The following is a 20,493-nucleotide window of genomic DNA, read 5'->3' as shown; positions in this document are numbered from 1 at the left end:
ATTCTCTTGACTTTTCTACTGACAACTGAAAGCACTTTGCTTTTGTGCCAATTTAAAGAATTGAAGTAGCTATAAATGTAATATTATAGGTTCATCTGGAATTTTGATTCAATGCCTCAAAGTTAATTTGGAAAGTGGGCTAATTAACAATTATTAAATTGAATTATACATATGATTCAGACTTGAGAAGGATAATTCTGCAATTGCTGATGCTGAAGTTGGAGTTTACCTTGACTAAGCAATCATTGAAAATATAAACATATAGTAGTGTCAGTGGTGCTATTCAAATCTTTAATAAAACAGTCTCTAGATAGGAATTCAACTTTTTAATTAAGGACAAAACACTTTGAAGACTTATTTCCAGTAGATTACAGCATTTGTGATGCAGTTCCCCTTAGGAAATTAGAGAGATTTAAGCTTCTAAGCCCTCAAGGCATGTCTGAAAATCTCAACTCTGAGCTGTAGAGGAGGCAGAGTCCTGTCCGGTGCCTCTGGCATGACCTGAGCGACACTTGCCTATCAGGGGAGATGGAAAGGAATTCAGGGGATTTGCACTGTTCTTGATACTGCAGTACTTTGTCCTAGGCTGAGCAAACAACCATCTGGTATTAGGATTTATCGCTGACTGTGCTGGGAACAATTTCAGATGGAATTTCTTTAACAGAAAAGGTATGCATGCTCTCTGGGAATGCTAAAATCTTTATAGGCAATTTATCAGTTTTGAGTTCAGTTATAAGTTTCTGGTAACAGTCTGACTTTTCTTCCTCTTAAAGGGAAAGCACACAACTCCGCTGCTGCCACTTGTTTCTATATGCCACAAAAGTAATGATTGATTTATATGGTGGGAAATATGTAAAATTCTACTGATGTTCCTGATCACCTTTTCTCAGTCTCTGGATAGAGCATTCATATAAGCCAAGAAAGCATTCCTTTACATAATGCATGTTGTTCAAAAATATATTATGGTATGATATGAAAAAATTTAGGTAAGAGTATCCTTCATCTTCTGTTTCTGGTTCACTTTAATTATTACTATTTTGGCAGTTCCTTTATATCATCCTCTTAATGGGTGGTTTCTTTCAGAACCTTCTGAATTCAAAGTCCTTCACCCATTTGATTTCGTATTTGTCTTCATTTAATTATAAATATCACATGTGATGTAGTTGGGAAAAATGGAAGGACAGCAGAAGATGATATAAATATCATCAGGTTGTTTTTTTTTTTTAATGAACATCGATATTATCTGAGGAACTACAAAACACAAAGTGGCAAACTGATTGAAATTATTGTAAAACAGAATTAGTACACATCTGGATAAATTAAAAAAAAAAAAAGAAAGAAAGAAAGAAAAGAATCAACATGAACTGAACACTGAGAATGAAAACTGTGTGACAAATGTAGAGAGCATGAATATAAAATGTTTGACTTGTAAAATGCTTTGTGCCAAGTACCTTACTGAAAGCTCTTGAAGAAGCTAAACTATCTGACGGTGGGAAGATCATCCATGGTATAGCAACTGATCAAGAGATCCAAGTAAATGATCAGTTTTTACAAATAATGAAGAAAATACTCAATGAGGTCCCCCTGGATCTACAGAGACCCAAATGCAGCTGTACAAACTATTCACAAATGACCATGAAAAGGAAGTAAATACTGAGGCAGGAAAGCTTTCAAAACATAAAAATCTACACAGCAAAATCACAACTGTGGCAGATAGGAAGGAAAAGAAGAAAGTTTTAGCCAGTGCTGAGCAGCTAGAAAATAAAATCTCTGGAGGCTTCCTGAAGGGAAAATACAAAACAGAGAACTTAAAATTGTTGATAATCACAAAAGGGATTTGGGAGCTATTTGTACAGAAAATTCCATCATCTGTGACAAGAGGAGACAAATTGAATATTACAACTATTATCTTATGAGTAGAGAACAAACCAGGAAAACATGGTGATGCTGTTTCAGAAATCTCAAATAGGTGTATTTGTGATCATTCATTTCAAAGACTAAAGGAGTACCATTAGAGAAAACACAGAGAAGGTGAATGACAGTGATCAAAAACAAGTAATGGTTTCCATACAAGAGAAGTGGAATAAAACATGCCTTGTTTCAAAAGACATTATTAAAGGTAAGTATAGCATAAAATTAGTAGTACGGAGATGGTGATTCATTGTTTCTCAGAAGTACAAAAGCTTATGTAGTAATTAAAACTAAAGATGGAGGAAACACTTTCTTTGCATGTTATTTAATTGAATTGCTGAACTCATTGCTGGAGGGAGCTTTGGAAACCAAAAGCAGAGAGATTTTAAAAGGGATTACACAAACATTTGGGGAAAATGTCCGTTTTTTGTCACTAAATTCAGTGATCTAAAAAGCTTTAATAGCTGATCGTTAGGATTACTTTTTACCACCCTGTTTCTTGCACTCTTTCTCAGAAAAGTTGTAACTGGTCACCGCAGAGAAAGCAGAAACAGATGGACCATTGGTCTGACCAGATCTTGTAGTCTTTTGGTGAAATTTTTCCTGTGAGGGTGTTCAGTGTCATGCTGAGACATCAGTTGAGCAACATGAGAAGTTCAGTGTAAAAATAACACCCCTTTCAAAGTACTCTTTCTAATTTTATCTACCACCCCTCTCCACTGTGGCAAGCGTGCCAACAGCTAAAAATACACAGGTCCGTAAATAACATCAGGACCAATTATGTGTGGCAGTGATTCGCTTGTACCATAGTTGTACACATCACTTCTGTTAATCCATCTTACTAGTTCATAATTCACAGCTGCTCCTTCCAAGTACTCTGGTAACTGCATAGCAGTGCCAGAAATACTGAAATCCAGCAAAGTCCAGCTTTGTTAGATTAAAAGCAGAACTCTCAATTCTTCAAAGATGCCTCACTAAACACATTCTCTTATGAGTTCACATCTAATGAAAACTGAGACCAATTAAATGGTCTCCTGGTCATTAGTATAGAAGCTTTACAAAGAGCGAAAGCCGGTTTTGAAATGAATTCCAAGCCATACAAATTGAAACTACCCTTTATTTTCTCCTTGCAGTAAGTTAGTAGGCAGGAGGAGTAAACTTTGCAGACACATCTGCCAGTGCAAACATACTTACTGCATTTATTTGTATGGCTGCCTTTGTTTTGAAATAACTAATTTATTTTCAGAATGTACCCGTGGGGTAAACCTATGATAGCTGTGACTATCCCACAGGCATCATGTATTTGTGATAATTCAGCATTTGTTATAACACTGAAAAGAGGCAGCGTATGTGAGAGATCATTTCATTCCTTCAGTTCCAAGGGTTGAGGAACTTTGGATATCAGGAGACACAAATGATGATTTTTTTTTTCCTCTTCTAAAACAACTGTTGGTAAGAAAGCTAAAAAGCCATTAGGTGGTGCCATGAATTGATACAGAGAGTCACTTTCTACCTTGTACATTCATATTTGCAAGATAACCAGGAGCATGGGTATACTTATTTAGCTGAGAAAGCTGTCAACAACAGTCTACTGGTTTGTGACCAGCTTCATACTGGTGAGAGTGCACTGTGCAGAAATACATCAGCTCACAAAATCAGATTGAAAAAGTACATAAAGTGAGTATATTTTTTACATTTGTTAAAATTAGACTTGAGTTATTTAGACTGAATAAATTAAACAACTACTTTCCATGTAAAATCATAACCACCTTCCAGGGCTTTTATTTATCATTACAGTGTTTAGGAGGGAAAAAAAAAAATATCTCATAGGATCCCTGTGTTATTCTGCTATGAAAGAGCTGTTCACTGCATTACTATTACAAAAGTATTATTTCATTGCCATTCTGTATACACCTCATGCTTAAAGAACTGCAAATTTCATTTGCTGTCAAGTTTTGTTTCATTTTATGAAAAGTGAACTTGAGTTTAAACTATTATAATATGGAATAACCTGTCCTGTGTTTAAAATGCTAATAAACAAACAGAACTTGTATCTGATATTAAATCATATTTCTGAGGCTTTTTAACTAAGTAATTTATATATATTCTGTTGGTCTGATTAAAACTTAACACGAGCCTATAAAAGTAACATGCATGTTAAAGATCTCTAAATTTCCATCACAGTGAACAGAAAGCTACTGATGTCTTCTGATCATGATTTCTGAGCAGTGGCAGGTGGGAAGAGATTGCCAGAAAATCCTGCGACTGAAAGATCCAGCCAGAGTCATGGCCAAATATTAAATCACATAATCCATACGAGTACTAAGCATTTGTTGGCTCAGTTATCACTGCCAAAGTGATGGCTAAGAAGGGGGGGAAAAAGAGATCATTCGTTTTCTAAGGACTCCCTGGGAATGTGATCTGAAATATTTGGTATAGATGAATGAATTGCTTTTCTTTGCTTGCTTTTTTCTAAACACATAGTATTTCTTCTGCATTATCCTAACACTAAGAATAACTTTATCATCCTTTCTGCGCAATTAATATGAACTTACTCTATAACCCTTTATTTTATGGTGTATTTGTATGCAGGTAAACTACAGACTTCCATCTGAAGGGAGAGGAGATAATTTATTCAGTGAAAACATTTATAATGCAGATCCTGGCAAACTACATTATCCTAAGGATGTAAAAGTAAGTCTTCTGTAATCATTCCATGGTTACTGAACGTACTTTAAAATGTATTATTTTAGCATCATTTATTTCATACATATTTGTCTTTTGTTTTTCTGTAACTTACTTTAACAATCACTGTTTTGAAAAGTAAACTGTACAGACAGGACTGTTCAATGGCATGTTTGCTGGAGCCTATTTTCTTTCAATTAAGACCTTCTAGTTATGCATCATTAGAGGACACATATTTTTATATCAAGTTCTGAATGATGAGTTGATGTAAAAATCTGAATATTATGTTAATGGAGGTACGGACAGTGAGACAGATCAGGAATTAAAGTATAAAATCAAGTAACTACAGTGTAAACATTTAAATCATAGTCATCAATGAGGAAAGCACCTGTGTCAGAGTTTCCACTTCAAATCTATTCTTATCACTGCTGCCAGAAGTACTGATAAGATGTCATGAGTTAAAATAGAAAGGCATGAGAGGATATCTTTACACCTACCTCTTTCCTTACAAAAACACCGTTGTTAAAATAACTAGTACAGCGTGCCAGTCATGATCATTCTAAAATTGCAGAATTGCAATTTGTGGGAGGGGAAAAAAAAAAAAAGATTTTTTTAATCAAGAATCTTTAAGTATATTTCACCGTATTCTGAGACTAAAGAATTAGGAACTAAGGCTATGAAGTCAGCTGGGACTGACCAAAGGAATTCTTGGCTGAGCAGCTGGGTCATTTTTGCCTAAGTGCAAAAGGAAGTTGCTTAGGCCAGAAACTCGTAGGGTGGCAGAGGCGCTTCCCCAAGAGTCATCCTTCCCAGAAAGCTCCTTGAGTCCCTTGCCTCTGCACTCACTTGGCTCTAGTGTGCATCTGCCTCTATTCCTGCTTCCATGCTGTTGAAAAGGAAGACTCATGTGAGTGAATTTATTCTCTCCAGAAATGCAGTGTGGGAAGTTGGCGATACAGCTTTATTTCTCCCATTCCCTTTGTTTCTTCTTGGATTCTGATGGTACCTTGGTCTGGGCAATGAAGTTGGGTCCCTCCAGTTTTTGGTTTTCATAGAGTCTTTCAGGAATTTCAAGCAGTTAATTTTTCTTTTCAGGAGGAACAATTTTTGCACTGGATAATGCTTTCTTGTCAAAGCAAAGAATACTGTCAGGGCTTTCACAGAGAATTGCTGAAATTTTGGGATGTTAAAAATACTAATGGAAACAATAAAATGCAGATGAATTTTTGAATCTTAGCAAAAGCATTTTTAAGAAGCCTGAAAATCTTTCTATTTTTTTCTTAGTATCGGAAATGAAATAAAATTCCCCACACTTGCAACTTACTGTCGGACAAAAATCCTAGGTTTAGGCCTGGTATCTGACTTGTAGCAAATATTATTTTGAATTCCCCTATACCATGTAAGGAAAGCGTCATTAGTTAACTCATAGCTTCTTCTGTAAAATTTTGTATTCACAATTCAGTGAGGAAACTGAGCTAGAATCAGTTATCGTGGCTTTTCCACAGATTCTTAAACTTTATAAAAGTGTGCTAACAAGTCATCTTGAGCTGAATGAGCTGTACCCTGGCTGAGAAAATGTCTTCATTGTCAGCTTTCTCAAACTGTATAGAGAAGGTAAGAAATAAAGCTGAAGTATCAAAATGATTGTCTTTTAAATTCTGGTGCTTAGCTGGATACCCAACCAGTATTTGAGAAAGAACCATACATGAAAAATATGTTTTAATTGGACTGTAAAGGAGACATTCCAAACCATCATTTACAAGGCTTGAAAGGCTTAGTGGATATCTGAAATAACTAGGTCAGTTCTTCTTTTAAATTTATCCATATAACTATATATATATATATATATATATATATTAAATTTCAGGTTCTACGAATGAAGCACTGAGATGCAATGTTTCCAATCAAATTCACATTTACATATTTCAAGCTTATTACAAATCAAACATCTCCTTATTTTGTCACAGTTACTGAAGTCAGGACAGCCTGGGAAGTCAAAGGTAAGGATAAGGTAAATTTGATGTTATAGAACAATTCTGACACTACTGAGTCCATGGTAAAACACAGTGATTTCAGTAAGAAATCAGAAGTAACAATCCTAGAAGATCATGCAGACACTCATTTTGAGGATGATCATCTCATATGCATCTGCTTTGTACAAGGTTCCAAGATTCCTACTCATAGTGGCTGCTGCTATAATCTCAGTGTAGAAAAAAATGTGACATTATACATGAGGAATGTCATGAAAAACACCACAATAATGATAATTAATGTTTCTAAAATAATTACTATACTGAATCAAATAGTAAACAAATAGAAAAATTAGTTAGTTTAGGGAACATACTTCAATAGAATAGCCAGAAGCTGTCAGGAGTTGCTCAGTGCAATGATGTGAAGCTTCTGTGTCTCCTTCCCCACATCCAGCCAGTTGCAAGGCTTAGCATGCCTTTCCAACAGATGTATGTGCCCATGTGAACATATTTATAAGCATGTATGCATAAATGCATAAAAACAAATATATGTAGGTGTATGGGAACTGCTGAATCACGGCCTGAATCTCTGATTGATCACCTGAGGCAAGCAATGAGTCAGCACAGGAGCACAGGTGAAGGCAATTCAGCTGTGCTGCTGGAAGCCGTGGAGCCTGGCTGCACCTCTCCTCGACCCAGCTAAGAGCTGACCACCAACAGGAAGGATCTCTTCTGGAGATCCCTCCTCTGGAGTTTCCCGCGCGAGCCCAGGGTATGGGTGAGTGTATCTATCATTTCTGTTCCCTGCTTTTGTGTAACAACTACGTAGCCGAGCTCTCTGCTGTATCATAACATCTGTATATTCATTAATTGTATAGTAGGCATATATGCACATACATATGTAGGTATACGTATATCTGTGTATTCACAGGCCTACAGGGCAAGTTGTAGAGAAACACACGATATTCCTGCAAGTATGAACAACATTAATGGCATGGTCTTGTTCACTACCTTCACTATGGCTTGTGGCTGTAGTGGATTCTTTATGTGTTATTTTGCAGTATTACTGGGAATGATTTTCTCTATGCCAACAAAGAGGCTAGACTCAATGAAATGATACAACTTTGTGCAGGAATCCCCAAAAACATCTCTTGCTGGGAAAACTCGAGATAGTGTTTGCAGTGTGAAGAAAGGGCATAAACTCTGTGGACAAACCATAGGCTGATACACACTGATTGATAGGAATGACTTACAAGTCTGTATGGGACACAAAAGAGAAGAACACTAAAAAAAAAGTGAGAAAGGATTTAGCTTGAGGAGGGAAACAAGTTGTGTAGGATCTTTCAGGTGTATTTTAGTCCTAGAGCAGGGGATACAGTATAGCAGAAAATTGAGACAAGAGGTGGGTACTATTAGAATGACGGGTGAGAACATAGCCTAATTTGTTTGTGCTGAGGGGAATTAGGAAAAATGCAGTACAGTGAGAAAAGAGGAAGCTGCGTAAGTGGAGGAGGGAGACAATCGTGTTTGGATCTGTTGTTTCCTAGGTGACAAGATCAGAGAAGGGATTTAGAGCTGATTCATGTGATATATATATATATAAATATAATATAATAATATAAATATATATATATATATAAATTAATAGCAATGCACCCCAAATTATTGGGATTAGAAGTGAGAGGACCAAAAGAAAACAGGAAGAGATCAAGGCTGCAGTTTTACTGACTGGAATTAGTCTTGCTTTCCTTTGTTTTCAGTGTTCTTATAAACCTGATAAACACTGTAAAATCTGTAGGTGACCAGTTCTCTAGGGTGGCAGTGTCTCTAACAAATGCTCATTTGTAGCAGTCAATTCTGTTTGCCTCATATATAGACACTAAAATGGCTGTGGTAAAAATATTTGAAATACTAGAGAATGTATTGAAATCAGTGAACCTCAAACATTTATGGAGACTTTTATTAAGACTTTATTAAGACTTTATTTAGCAAAAATGCTCTAGACTGCAGTATATACTCCAGAGTCAATGTTCTTAAACATATACGCAAGTTTTATAATTTCAAATTAAAATAGTTATTCTGAACAGAAATCAGTATAAACGACACTTCCAGATCTAAATACCATTTGCCTTTGAGGCAGTTCTGATATGAAATAACATAATTTATGTTTTGAGCCCATATCTAGATGGCGTAATTTGAGGGTTTATATTTTGTGTGTCTTGTAATCTCGAAAGGTAGTGGTTTCAGAACCCATGAAGGAAACTTTTGATAAATCTTTTGTATATTTTCAGATATCTTGCTAAAAACCTTGTCTTTTTCAGCCCAACCATTTACTCTATATGCTGTTAATTAAATGGTTTGCCTTGAAGTATCACTCATTAATCTGGGTGACTATATTTGGCATTTAGATTTCAGAAGAATAAGCGTACCTTATTTGAATATTTCAAACAATTGATTTTGAGCCCCCTAAATGCCTCATAGGGAAGATGGCTTTTCTTACTGGAATTGCAGTCTAAGCCCACACAGGTGTACTAGATATGGGCTGTAATGATGAGACTACATTTCCTGACACAGAATGTGGACCTACTGCCCAAACTAGAGAATTACTCCTTTACTTCAATCTGACTTAAAAGGAAACTTTTATTATCAATCAAAAAGAAACAAATTCTGTAGGGGGAATGGGTACCCAACTTTTGGTCTGCTTAATAGCCACTCAGACCTTTTGTGAGCACCAGAATGCAAGAAGCTGCAACTAGACAAAACTGTTAGTCAGATGAAGGTCCTTTTTTAAATCCTGATTGATTGCTTTGAAGAGCAGCATAGGCAAATTCCTTTCTAGCCTTTTTTCTTGATTTTATATTCAAAATTCAGCAATTCTTATGGAACTGATTGATCATGGTGTCAAATGCCTCTGCTCAAGGAAGCCTAGGTTTTGTTTAAACGTCTAGGGTTTTTTGTTTTGGGGGGTTTTCTTTTGCAAAACAAATAATCCATCAATGACTTTTTTTTTTTCCCCAAAAGAATTAGAGTACTTCCATTTCAAAGTGTCAGCTACTCCTGATCTTTCCTCTTGTCAACTATCCAATGAATTTCAGGTACCAGAAATAGGCTGTAACCTGTGTCATTTACAGTCTTGTTTTTTCACTGTAGTAGAGTTTTATTTAAAAATAAGAATTACTGTATTTTATATGTAAAGAAATGTTTTGTATCAAACATTTTACTTGTGCAAGTCAAGCTTGAACTCTTTTGTGCAACAGTGTCTTGATTGCATGTTTGGCCACTTGCAGAATCATTTTCCCTTGAATATTATAACTTTCTAAACATGGTAAGCTGAAGCTATTTAGTCAAATTCAAACTCATCTAGAATGTGCCTGCCAGTTACACAGAGATCTGGAAGTCCTGCAGCTCTGGTCTTCTCCTGAGGACCCGTCACAGTTCCTGACATGGTTCCACCTGGGCCCTGCATGCATCTTTGGCAGGGGACAATCAGTGCAGGCATTGCACAGTAACTCTCACTTCAACCCTATGCCTGCCTGCGCAAGAGATTCCACTATAAGGTGCTGCTGGCCTGCAACCCTTAGAACCCCACAGAGATCTGCATGCAGGGGACCTTCATCAGCATGGATTATTTGTTAAGATGTTGTTCGTTGCTAATCAGAATGCAGCCACAAAGAGCTTTAAAAAAAGGTTGCCATCATTACCTTTGTTCCTCAGTTGGGATACTATAACACATGAAGATGCAAACTGGTTTGGGCCTTCATAATTCTCTTTTATAAAAAATAGGCTATTTTGGTCTATGGCCCAAAATACCTATAGTCAAAGAAAATAGAAACAGTAGAATAAGGAACTCCTGAAATGTGTATAAGTCTAGCTCAGCTTTTTATTTACAAAATACCGTGTTGCCGTAACACAACTGATATCTACTATATGAAAATATCTTTCTTGAAATTCCATAGTTGAAATTACTTGCTGTTGATGACCATCCACCTTCCAGCTTGCAACCTAGCTATTGTTCTGAAACATAGAAATGAGACAAAATATCTGCTGAGCTCCCCCACATTGTTTCCAAAAGAAAATGACGATACTCTTCTGCTTCTGTGCTGAGAATGATTTAACTTTGTACTAGAAATAATAAATTAAAATCTTTGACCCTTTGATATAAAATTTCAGTACTAACAGATATTTCAAATGTTTTCTGTTTCAGATTTACGTTGAAGGTACTCAGTTCCTTTGGGAACAACTTATAAGTACTATTGAATCCTTAGTATTTCTTTACAGTAGGGACTATTAGCTTCGCAGCATTTCTGAGACAACCGTATAGTGGAAACCTATATAACAAAGAAATATAGATTCAGAAGGATCAACACAGTATCACCATTATACATTTTGAATGCAACTGCTACTTCTGCCACCTGGAGGAGCAGTGCTTTCAAATGAAGTACAAAAAGTTACCCAAAAGATAAACTTCTTTCCCCGCGTGTACATGGAACTTCTTACAGATCTTTATGTTATTTTAAAACTAACTCCTGATTTTTCAATAACTAATTACTAATCTTCTCAGGTTTTAATGTATGCAATTTTTCTATTAGAACTTAGTTATAATTTTGAAACTTTTTTGAAGTTTCCAGATAGTTAACATTTACAAGATGTTTTATGCAGACAGTAACAGAAAATGTAAAGAATTATCTTCTCACCTTAACTGCTTCTAGTCAGTATTACACATATGGTAGTAAAGAGATAGGACTGAAGTACAGTCTTACAGATTCTCTGATGTTTATTTTATCAGCTTCAATCACTAATTAAAACCATAAAATCTTATAAATAAATCCTGCATGTCAATTAGCTTAAGCAATTGTGGCTAAATATTTAATAATTATTAAGTAGTTTCTATACAGCTGCAGTGATGATTAATGAAATGGTGCACGTTTCTAATTACATCCACACTGTCTTTGGTAACAATGTCCAAGTGTGCACTTGAACTCCTACTCCTATCGGTGTGCACTATGCAGCCACACCATAGAGGCCTTAGGGCCTGCAGCACATATAACTGCATTCACAGCACACTTGTACCATCATGCACTCGGGTGTGAAAGTTGCCACAGCCCTTTTGTGCTGCTACAGACCTTACTTGCATGCACACCATTCCCAGCCTCCTTCCTCCTGCCCATCTGCTGGTAATCTCCCACATGCCAGTAATGCCTTTGCCCATTAGTCACAGGAGGTCTCAGACTGACTTTTGCTCTGAAGTTACTCATGCTGTCTTTGAAGAGCCTGATCGTAGATTGGCACCTAGAGCTGGTATGTTTGACTTCATCATTGCTGTCCCTTTGCAGCGGAGTCCTCTAAGGAGGTATGAAGACCTTTTGTTTGTTTTGACCATACAGCTCTCCAGCTGGAATTATTGTTCCTCTGTTATGTATTGGAGAAGACATTTAGCAATTGACCCTTGCTGACACTTGTCATGCCTTTGAGGAAGTTATGGACGTCTGCCATATCCTGTCCCTGGCAGGAGCAATAAAAGAGCCAATGTGTACAGAAAATCAGGGAACCAGGCAGGGAATGTGTATGGACAGGAGAACTTCAGTGTTACTGTTGAGGCGTGCCAAAACAACTTGTGTTGTTATTTCTAGGTCACAATAAAAGCAAAACTCTGTTTTTGCATTTTGCCTAATTACATTCACTTTTGGCTAGAGAAGAGATCAGTGTGAAGACACTGCATTTCCTGCCCTAAATACCAGCCTCTGTTACTGCAGAGCTCATCCACAGATTACAGAGTTGGGTGCCAGGTTCTCACCTCTGCTTGGTAGCTTTGTATGCAAAATGGAAAGTGCTAGGGCAGACTTGGATGATGACTAAAGTAGCCTTTCTCATAGCAGGATGTGTTCTTGATCTGCCTGCTATTTACATTACCTAGCTGCAGCTTCTATCATCATTTGTGCTCTGTGCAAGTCTGGAATTATTTGCATTTTAAGGCCATCATTGTCACGAATGTTGAAGTGACTCATCATTTTTTAAACATTTCAGTTGCTGTCAGTATAATGGCTGTTTCTGAAATGCTTCCTTCAAAAAGCTCAACTCAATTTCCTCTTTTTTATTTTCCCCCTAAACTTTTTTTCAGGTTTCTGACATTTTATTACTAATGTGCAGAAGTACTGTAAGTTCCACCAGCTTTTATCCAGGAAACTGAGCATAAATTTACACAGGTCTAGCCCTGTCATCCCAGAGAACTACTGTAATTAAAGTATCAAGCTATTGAGACTCTGTATGCGTGTTTACACACAAGTGTCTATGTGCCTCTGTCCATGTACCAGTCTTGCTCTTGCTCTGACCATGTCCCTTCTTCTCCCCTTTCCTCCTTGAGCTCCAAATTCACTTATGTATTTCTTCTCCACATAAACTGGAAAGAGTTTCAACAGTTCCCACGCCATTCCAGCATGGGAATGAGGAAGTCATTTTAATAAAAAGTTATTTTTATTGGAAAAAAAAAAAAAAAAGTATAGCATTAGTTACTAATTTTTGGGTGATGAAGTCGAGACAATAAGAAAATTGAGTTTTTTTTTCTGGTGGATTTTCAGAGCTCCTTGAGAACAAGCTTAATGACATAGATCATTAGCAGTGGGGTTGGACTAGATGATCTTCAGAGGGTCCCTTTTCAACCTCTATGATTCTGTAATTTTATGATTCTGTGATCTCATATTTCTGCCACTCTATCCATCATTTTCTCAAAAGACCACCAATTGTCAAGTCTAAAGAGTTGTAGTCCAACCAACCACTGTAGTTTGAGTTACAGATAAAGTATTGGAAATCTTGTACAAAAAAAAAAAAAAAGAGAGGTGTATGTGGGAGCGAAAGTTAGCAATAGGTCTGCCACAGAAAAAGGAAAAAATATATATGCCATAAGATCTTACTAATGAGGGTTAGAAATACAGCCAAAAGACACAATAATAAACATAAAAACTGAACAATGCACTGCATAGAAACAGCTAACATAATTCAGATGTCTCCATTCCCCCTTCAGAAAAAGAGGACTTTTCACTATCAGATAAACAAATGACCCAAACACATTCTCTGCATCCAACAGCTTCAGCAGTGCTTTGAAATTCCTCAGTCTTTGATGAACAGGCCTACATATTTAGATAAGTGTAGCGTTTTTCCAGAGGGGCATGAAAGAATTCAAAACAAATGCAGCCTTTGCGTGACTATGCAGTTGCACAGAATTCTCAAAAGGAAACTGCTTGCAGGATCAGGGCCTTTCCAGCAATGTGAAATTTAAGATGTTAGTAGGGGTTGAAAGAGAAGAGATGACATTTCTGTTGAGGGGATTCATACGCACACGATGCAGGAGAAGGAGTTACAGAATTTTAACTGCTGACATACCCAGGCTCAGATCTGTGGTTTGGGCACAAAAACAGGGCTATTGCTTCTAGGGGTTTGGTGGAGGGATGTGAAAACTGAACAGTAGCATCTGAGACATGATTCATAGGGCATGGTGCAAAACGGTGCGCAGCGCAGGAGTCTGAGATGTTGCAGTGAGCTAGCCCTGCATCTGCAAAGTAACAAAGTTACTTATATGGTCGTTTCTCCAATTTCTTGAGATCTTTTAACAGTGAAGACAACAGAATTAAGGAGTGTGGCATTAAAGCTATTTTTACTGATGTTATTTTCTTACACAGCTTGCAAGCTTACAATATACCTGAACAGTACTAGATCTTATGCACAGAGCATGATGTAAGTTTGTTTTGGGTTGCTTCTTCACTGTGCAGCCTAGCTTCTTTCAGAGCTGTCTTTGCATGTCTGCCTGTAGACGTGAGCTCATATTTGACTATCTGAATGGTCCTATTTAGAAGGTGTACATCACAGCACATCCAAGACATCCCTAGCTTACCACAGCTCATCCATCAGCTCTTGAGTCAGTCTACTGCTCTGAGTTTTAAGGCAAAGTGTCACTGTTTCCCTTAAAAATATGGTGGTGACTGAATTTAGTTAGGGCAGCCTGTCTGTTTCTGACCCCTGGGTCCTCAACAGTATTTGTAACTCTTTCAGGCTCTCTGTGCTACAGTTTTTATTCAAAGAGATTTTGCATTGAATTTCTAATTGTTATAACAAATCCTGAATAGCAGCAGTCCTACTTTTGGTTTCTATGTAGTCATCTACAATCATCACCTCTGACTGATGATTCCGTTGGAGCTGCACCTATCTCCACACATTAATCTCATGCATTGTGAGTCTTCTTGACAGATTACATGGCCAAGCTTCCAGAAAAGTATCTGAGAACAATCCAAATGTATTATACCTGCACCTCCATCTTCATCAACTTTGTAATTTAACAAGAAATAAAATACACTTGACAAATTCTTTTTCTATAAAGTCACATCAGCTGCTACTGCTGTACTCCCGTCTCATAACTTGTTATGTCCTGTATCAGCATTTGTTGTTGGTTTTATTCATGACAGATAAATTAGTTTGTTGTTATCTGTGTCTTCAGCTGTCCAAATTGAATACTTAAGGTCAGTTTTCAGGACTTACAGAATTCCTGCAGTAATTAGAGCTTTATTAGAAATGTATATGATTTCATACTTCGTGGAAGACCATATGCAGTCTCCTTTAATACTCTCAAATTAAAGTTCTTTATGACTCACCTACTTTAGGATGTTTCTCTTTAAGTTATGTTGTTCGGTGCCCATACTAATAATGACAAGGAAGGTACTCAGTCATTTTGATATGCTGAAGTCCATCATACATTTTTTCAATGATCGGATAAAACTCTTATCTGTATCTATTTAGATATATTGGCCTACAATACTGTTAAAATTTAGAAAACTAGAGTTATTCCTAAAATTACCAAGCACACTTTTTCTCATCCATTTTTTCTATGCTTTATAACTGTTCTTACAATGATTGCTCTATTTCCTACTTTTATATCTTTACTTCCGACTGCCGTGTTTGCTTCCCCACAAAACTAGAAATGCATTTTGCTGAATGTCTTTTTTCATGACAACATCCTGGCTTAAATCACTCAACTTCATTTTTACTCCCACTGCTTTGACACATTTCTATCTAGTTTTTCTTCTCACTCAGTCATTCATTTTCTGCAGCTTTGAGAGAAACAAGCCAAAATACAAGCCTTATGAACAAGACACCGCCACTGTCCACTTGTGTGTTATCTACATGCTCAGGTGAACTCTTTCAGGCTTGTACTTACCTTATCTTTACCAAAATAAATTCTGAAGTTGTACATTTCTCCAATAGGACTTTTTTTTTTTTTCTTTTTGTCAGAAAATCATGAACTATGATTTTTAAGAGCTCTAGTAATCTTTTACTGTTTAGCTCCAAGTTATATGTCTGAAGTTCCTCATCATAACAATGTAATTTTCCTTGCCAAAATTACTAGTGAGTGTTGAAAAATGATCTTTAGTCTTACTGACATGCAAGTAGCGCTCACTATAAAACTCCTCTGAGGCTTATTCCTTAGTATATTGATCCATGTGAATTTACTTTTCTATAGGTATGGTAAGTTTAAAACTGTATTCAGTACTCCATTTCTTTGTATGTTACTCAGTTCTTGGTGAGACAAAGTCTGTGAGGACAAGGTCCTTGAACTGATGGAACCTGACCTTTTAACTCAGTTAGTGACCTTTCACCATCCCCAAAGATATTTCACAATCCTTCAGATCTCTGGAAATGGAGAAGGAATTGAGACATAACCTGGCATATTTTTGCCTTTTAAATCATGAGCCCACACAAAAACAAAATCAAACAACAACAACAACAAAAACACGTCTTTTTCTTTTGCATCTGCCTATAAGGATGGGAAGATACATTGGATGCCCAGCCTTTCTTCTGGTGTCACTTAGATGAAATATTTGGAAAAAAAACAAAAAAAAACAAAAAACACACAAAAAAACTGCTTGCCAGATACAATGAGAATTTGGTGAAAACCTGGCACTATGTCTACCTATGTCTAACAGGGCACTATGATTGGGCAAATCATTATTTAGACTGATATGAAAATAATACATTGTTAATTATTAAATTAAAATCAATTAAAAGAAGCAAAACTGAACATTTTCACAAAGCAACCTACACAAACTGAAATCTGATCAAATTTCCTGTTTTCAATTCACAAAACAAACAAAAACACATAAGAATCATAACTGCAGCAATCTGCAGTCTATGCCTGATCTGATGCCCACAAGACAGTACAGTTTGTAAATTGTGAGCAAATGTTACAGTCATGTTACAGTCCCATGGAAATTTCTCTCACTGACATCAGTGTTTTTTGAAGTCACAGGAAAGCACCTGCAGATGTGCTCTGGAGGGGCCTTGGCACAGCACCTCTCAGGGTGCCCACCTGGGGCCCTGTGGTGGCAGCAGCAGAGAGTGGAGTGCTTCACCTTCTCGCACTAGTCTTTCCAAACCATTCTCTGTGTTAGCCAGCAGCACTACACGGAGAACTGAAGACAGCTTGCCTTCAGCCTCATTATGGATGTCTGAACAATATTCTTGAAGTTTATCATAGAATATCCTGAGTTGAAAGGGACCTACAAGGATCACTGAGTCCAACTCCTGGCTCCACAAAGGACCACCCAACATTCAAACTCAGTATCTGAGAGCACTGTCCAAACGCTCATCGAACTCTGGAGCTTGGGGCTGTGTGTGATGCCCTGGGGAGCCTGTTCCATGCCCACAGGCCTTTGGTGAAGAACCTCTTCTGAACACCCAGCTTGACCCACCCCAGACACAGCTTCATGCTCAGCACTGCTCTGCTGCTCCCTGTGAGGAGCTGCAGCTGCCATGAAGCCTCCCCTCAGGAGGGGCTGGGCTGAACACCCCAATGGGCTGCAGCTTCTCCTCACATATCTTCCCCATCTTCATAGCCATCATTTGGACACTAATACTTTTATGTCTTTCTTATATCATAGTACCCAGAACTGCACCCAGTGCTGGAGGTGAGGCTGCACAGAGCAGAGCAGCATGGGACGACCCCTCCCCTCACCCGCTGGCAGTGGTGGGCCTGGTGCACCCCAGGGTACAGTTGGCCCTATGGCTGCAAAGGCACACTGCTGGCTCATGTCAGCTTCCATCTACCAGAATGACCAGTTCCAGTCTCATATCCCCCAGTCTGCCAGGATAGGCCCATCCCAGGTGCAGAGTTTGGCACTGGTTCTTGTTAAACTTCTTAGGGCTGTTGACTAACTAGTCCTCCTCTGCAAGGACTCCCTGCCCTCAAGAGAAGGCATTGTATGTAGCATACCCAATATGTGCTCTTAAATGGGCTCTAATGCAGAGGTAGCGCCCAAAATGCACTGTTTGTGCTCACTGCCAGTCCTGCTGTGCCCTTCACAGGGCAGTCTGTCAGACATGCTGGGGTGCTGGCAGCAGCAGCAGCAGAACCAGAGACTCAACAGCTTCTGTTTGTTATTACAATGGTGACAGCCTATCCCTGCCGGTGGAGGTGCAACAGCCGCTAAGCCAGCAGCTGTTTAACTCTCGGTTTTCAGTTATATTGGAGAGGGGAAAAAGGAAAAAAAATGACGATAACAATAAAAGCTTTTCAGCCAGCTTTTCTGGGCGTTCCGCGGCGCCCTGACACGGGGTCACGGTGCAATGAGGACAGGCAGAGGTAGAAGCGCTCCCAACGAGCGCTCTCAGCGGCGCTTTCCCATCCGCCCACACATACGCACACGCGGCGCCCACCTCCGAGCCGGGCCAAGCGCCTCCCGCCCGCGCCGGCTGAGCGCGATCCCGGCGGAGCGCTGCGGGGGGCGCGGCAGGACTGTACGGGTGCCGCCAAGCACGCGCGGAGCCGAACCTCGTGGCGCTACTTGCCCCCATCCCGCCGCCCGCTCGGCGCTGCTGGCCCTTTAAATGATGGCCGGCGGCCCGTGCCGCCGCTGGCTGGGAGACCCCGCGCCTCCAGTGAGAGGTGAAACCAAGATGGCGGACGCGCAGTGACTGAGCCAGAGACGGAGGCGGAGGGAGCAGGGCTGGACGGGCCGCGCCGCGTTGCTGCCATTCGCCCCCTCGGCGGGGCCGGGCCAAGCCGAGCGCCTCTCTGCCGCCGGGTGTTGAGAGCGCGGCCACGCCGCGGGGCGCGCTGAAGAGCCGGGACTGAGCCGACGCAGCTGCACCGGGAGGAGGAAGAGGAGGAGGAGGAGGAAGAAGAAGAACATGGCGGCCGTGTCGGGCTAGGAGTGAAGCCGCCGCCTGCGACCGGAGCCCATGGGGGAGCCGGGGCGCTGAGCCCGCCCGCCCACCTCATCCCGCCCCGGGCCACCGGCGCCCGCCGGTCCTGGCTCCGCGGGAAGGAGGGCGGCTCCGCGGGGCCCCGCGCTGACGGACGCGAGCGAGGGGCTCCGGGCCTGGGCGGCCGCCGCACAAAGAGCCGCGCTTGGGCCGGGCCGGGCGGCCCCGCTCCCGCCCGCCGTTCCCGCCCGCCTCAGTCCGGCCTCGGCGCTTCCCGCTCGGGGCCCGGGCCGCCCGCCGCTTCCGCCGCCCCGGATCCGCGCCTTCTCCGCGTTCCGTCCCTCGCCGCCTCTCCCCGCGGTGCCCTGCCCGTCTTTTGTCGGCTGGACCCGGAGCAGCGCCTCTCCCCGCCGTTTCCCCGTGCCTCGGCCCTCTTCCTCCGCGGCCATGAGGATCTCGTCGGAGCGCTGAGCGGCGGGACGAAGAGCTCTCCCGGCGCGGCCGCGTGGGGCTGCCGCCCTCCTTCCCGCCGCCCCGCGAGGGGGCCCGGCCCCCCGCCGCCCGCACGCTCCCTCGGCTTTCGCGAAGCGGCGCGGTGGCCGCGGTGCCGGCGGCACGATGACTGACACCCGGCGCAGGGTGAAGGTTTACACGCTGAACGAGGACCGGCAGTGGGACGACCGAGGCACGGGGCATGTGTCCTCCTGCTACGTGGAGCGGCTGAAGGGCATGTCCCTGCTAGTCAGGGCGGAGAGCGATGGTGAGTGCGCGCCGAGCTCTGCGGCCTCGTGCTGCCCTGGAAAGCCCTGGGCTTAGCTTTGTGCGCCTGTGTTTCGCAGCGTAATTCAAACGTGGTAACTACAAGCGAGCTTCAGGCGTTTTTCTCTCTTCTTACTCCGCGTGGGGGAAACGGGAGGCTGCTATCGAGTGCGGGCGTAGTAGGCGCTGGGTTCACGGGGAATACGCAGCGTTTCGTACCAACGCGGTCAGGTCTGGTTGTGAGCACTGTGCGGGTGTGGGAATTCAGAACTGATCGCTGTGATCTACCTGTCCTCAGGTGTTTCTGGAAATGACCCCTCTTGGAAGAAGCGCTCAGACTTTAATCGTGTTTCTTAGTCACCTGATGACCTCTTAAAGAATCTGTCTAATATCCATTTCTTTTCTCTCTTGCATTCTCTCCTTTCTTCTAAGAATTAAGGCATCCTACTATCTATCAACAGTTAGCAAAGTGCAGTTGTAGAAAAGAATGGACAGAATAGCACACTTTTTTCTCATCATGAAATAGTATCTCAGTTCTTAACCGACTCTAGATCTCACTGTAAGTAGAATGATGCATTATCCATTTCCCTCACTTTTTATGACAAAATTTACTGCAGGCTAAGTAGTAGTGCCTACAATAGATGCATTTGAACTACTCTTGATTGTTGGTGGAGTGAGCACTATGGTCAGGTTTTAAATTATATGTTTTAAAATATCTGGCATGTAATTTTTGCTAGTAATGTCTGTCAGTGCATGCCTCGGTGCTCTAAGTGCACAGCTGTGTCCAGTGGGTTGTGACCAGTAAAAGATGATCTTTCATTTTTCTTCCATGTTTTTTTTCTGCATTGTAGAAGCTAGGATGAAAAGCACCTTGAGCATCACTGATTCTCACTGTTTGTGAAAGTTATGTACACAAACAGATCATAAGCTGATGTGGAGGAACAAACTTGAATCTGAGCAGGTTTTTGATGTTTGGTCTTCT

At 40.6% G+C, this 20,493-nt stretch overlaps 1 protein-coding gene and 2 long non-coding RNA genes across 3 annotated transcripts in view; all 3 read left to right on the top strand.

Annotated features, from left to right (window-relative positions):
- The first annotated feature begins 482 nt into the window (after positions 1–482).
- Positions 483–7,163, top strand: LOC122178356. The gene is made up of 4 exons (XR_006178296.1): positions 483–669; positions 4,504–4,605; positions 6,464–6,596; positions 7,122–7,163. It is a non-coding gene; the product is annotated as an uncharacterized LOC122178356 (long non-coding RNA).
- A 19-nt stretch (positions 7,164–7,182) lies between these two features.
- On the top strand, positions 7,183–15,208 carry LOC122178350. Its single transcript, XR_006178294.1, has 2 exons — positions 7,183–9,661; positions 10,771–15,208. It is a non-coding gene; the product is annotated as an uncharacterized LOC122178350 (long non-coding RNA).
- Positions 15,209–19,323: 4,115 nt separating this feature from the next.
- PPP4R3A (protein phosphatase 4 regulatory subunit 3A) overlaps positions 19,324–20,493 on the top strand; it is a 37,598-nt gene continuing 36,428 nt past the window's right edge. The window contains exon 1 of the mRNA XM_042867725.1: positions 19,324–19,512. Coding sequence (XP_042723659.1) covers positions 19,371–19,512 — 142 coding nt within the window. The 5' untranslated portion in view covers positions 19,324–19,370. The remainder of the gene's footprint in view (positions 19,513–20,493) is intronic.

This window comes from Lagopus leucura, unplaced genomic scaffold, assembly GCF_019238085.1.
Source record: "Lagopus leucura isolate 7727_CA_CO unplaced genomic scaffold, USGS_WTPT01 Super-Scaffold_1, whole genome shotgun sequence".
Taxonomy (NCBI): domain Eukaryota; kingdom Metazoa; phylum Chordata; class Aves; order Galliformes; family Phasianidae; genus Lagopus; species Lagopus leucura.
The sequence above is the reverse complement of the archived record's forward strand: the minus strand, read 5'-3'. Positions and strand labels throughout refer to the sequence as shown.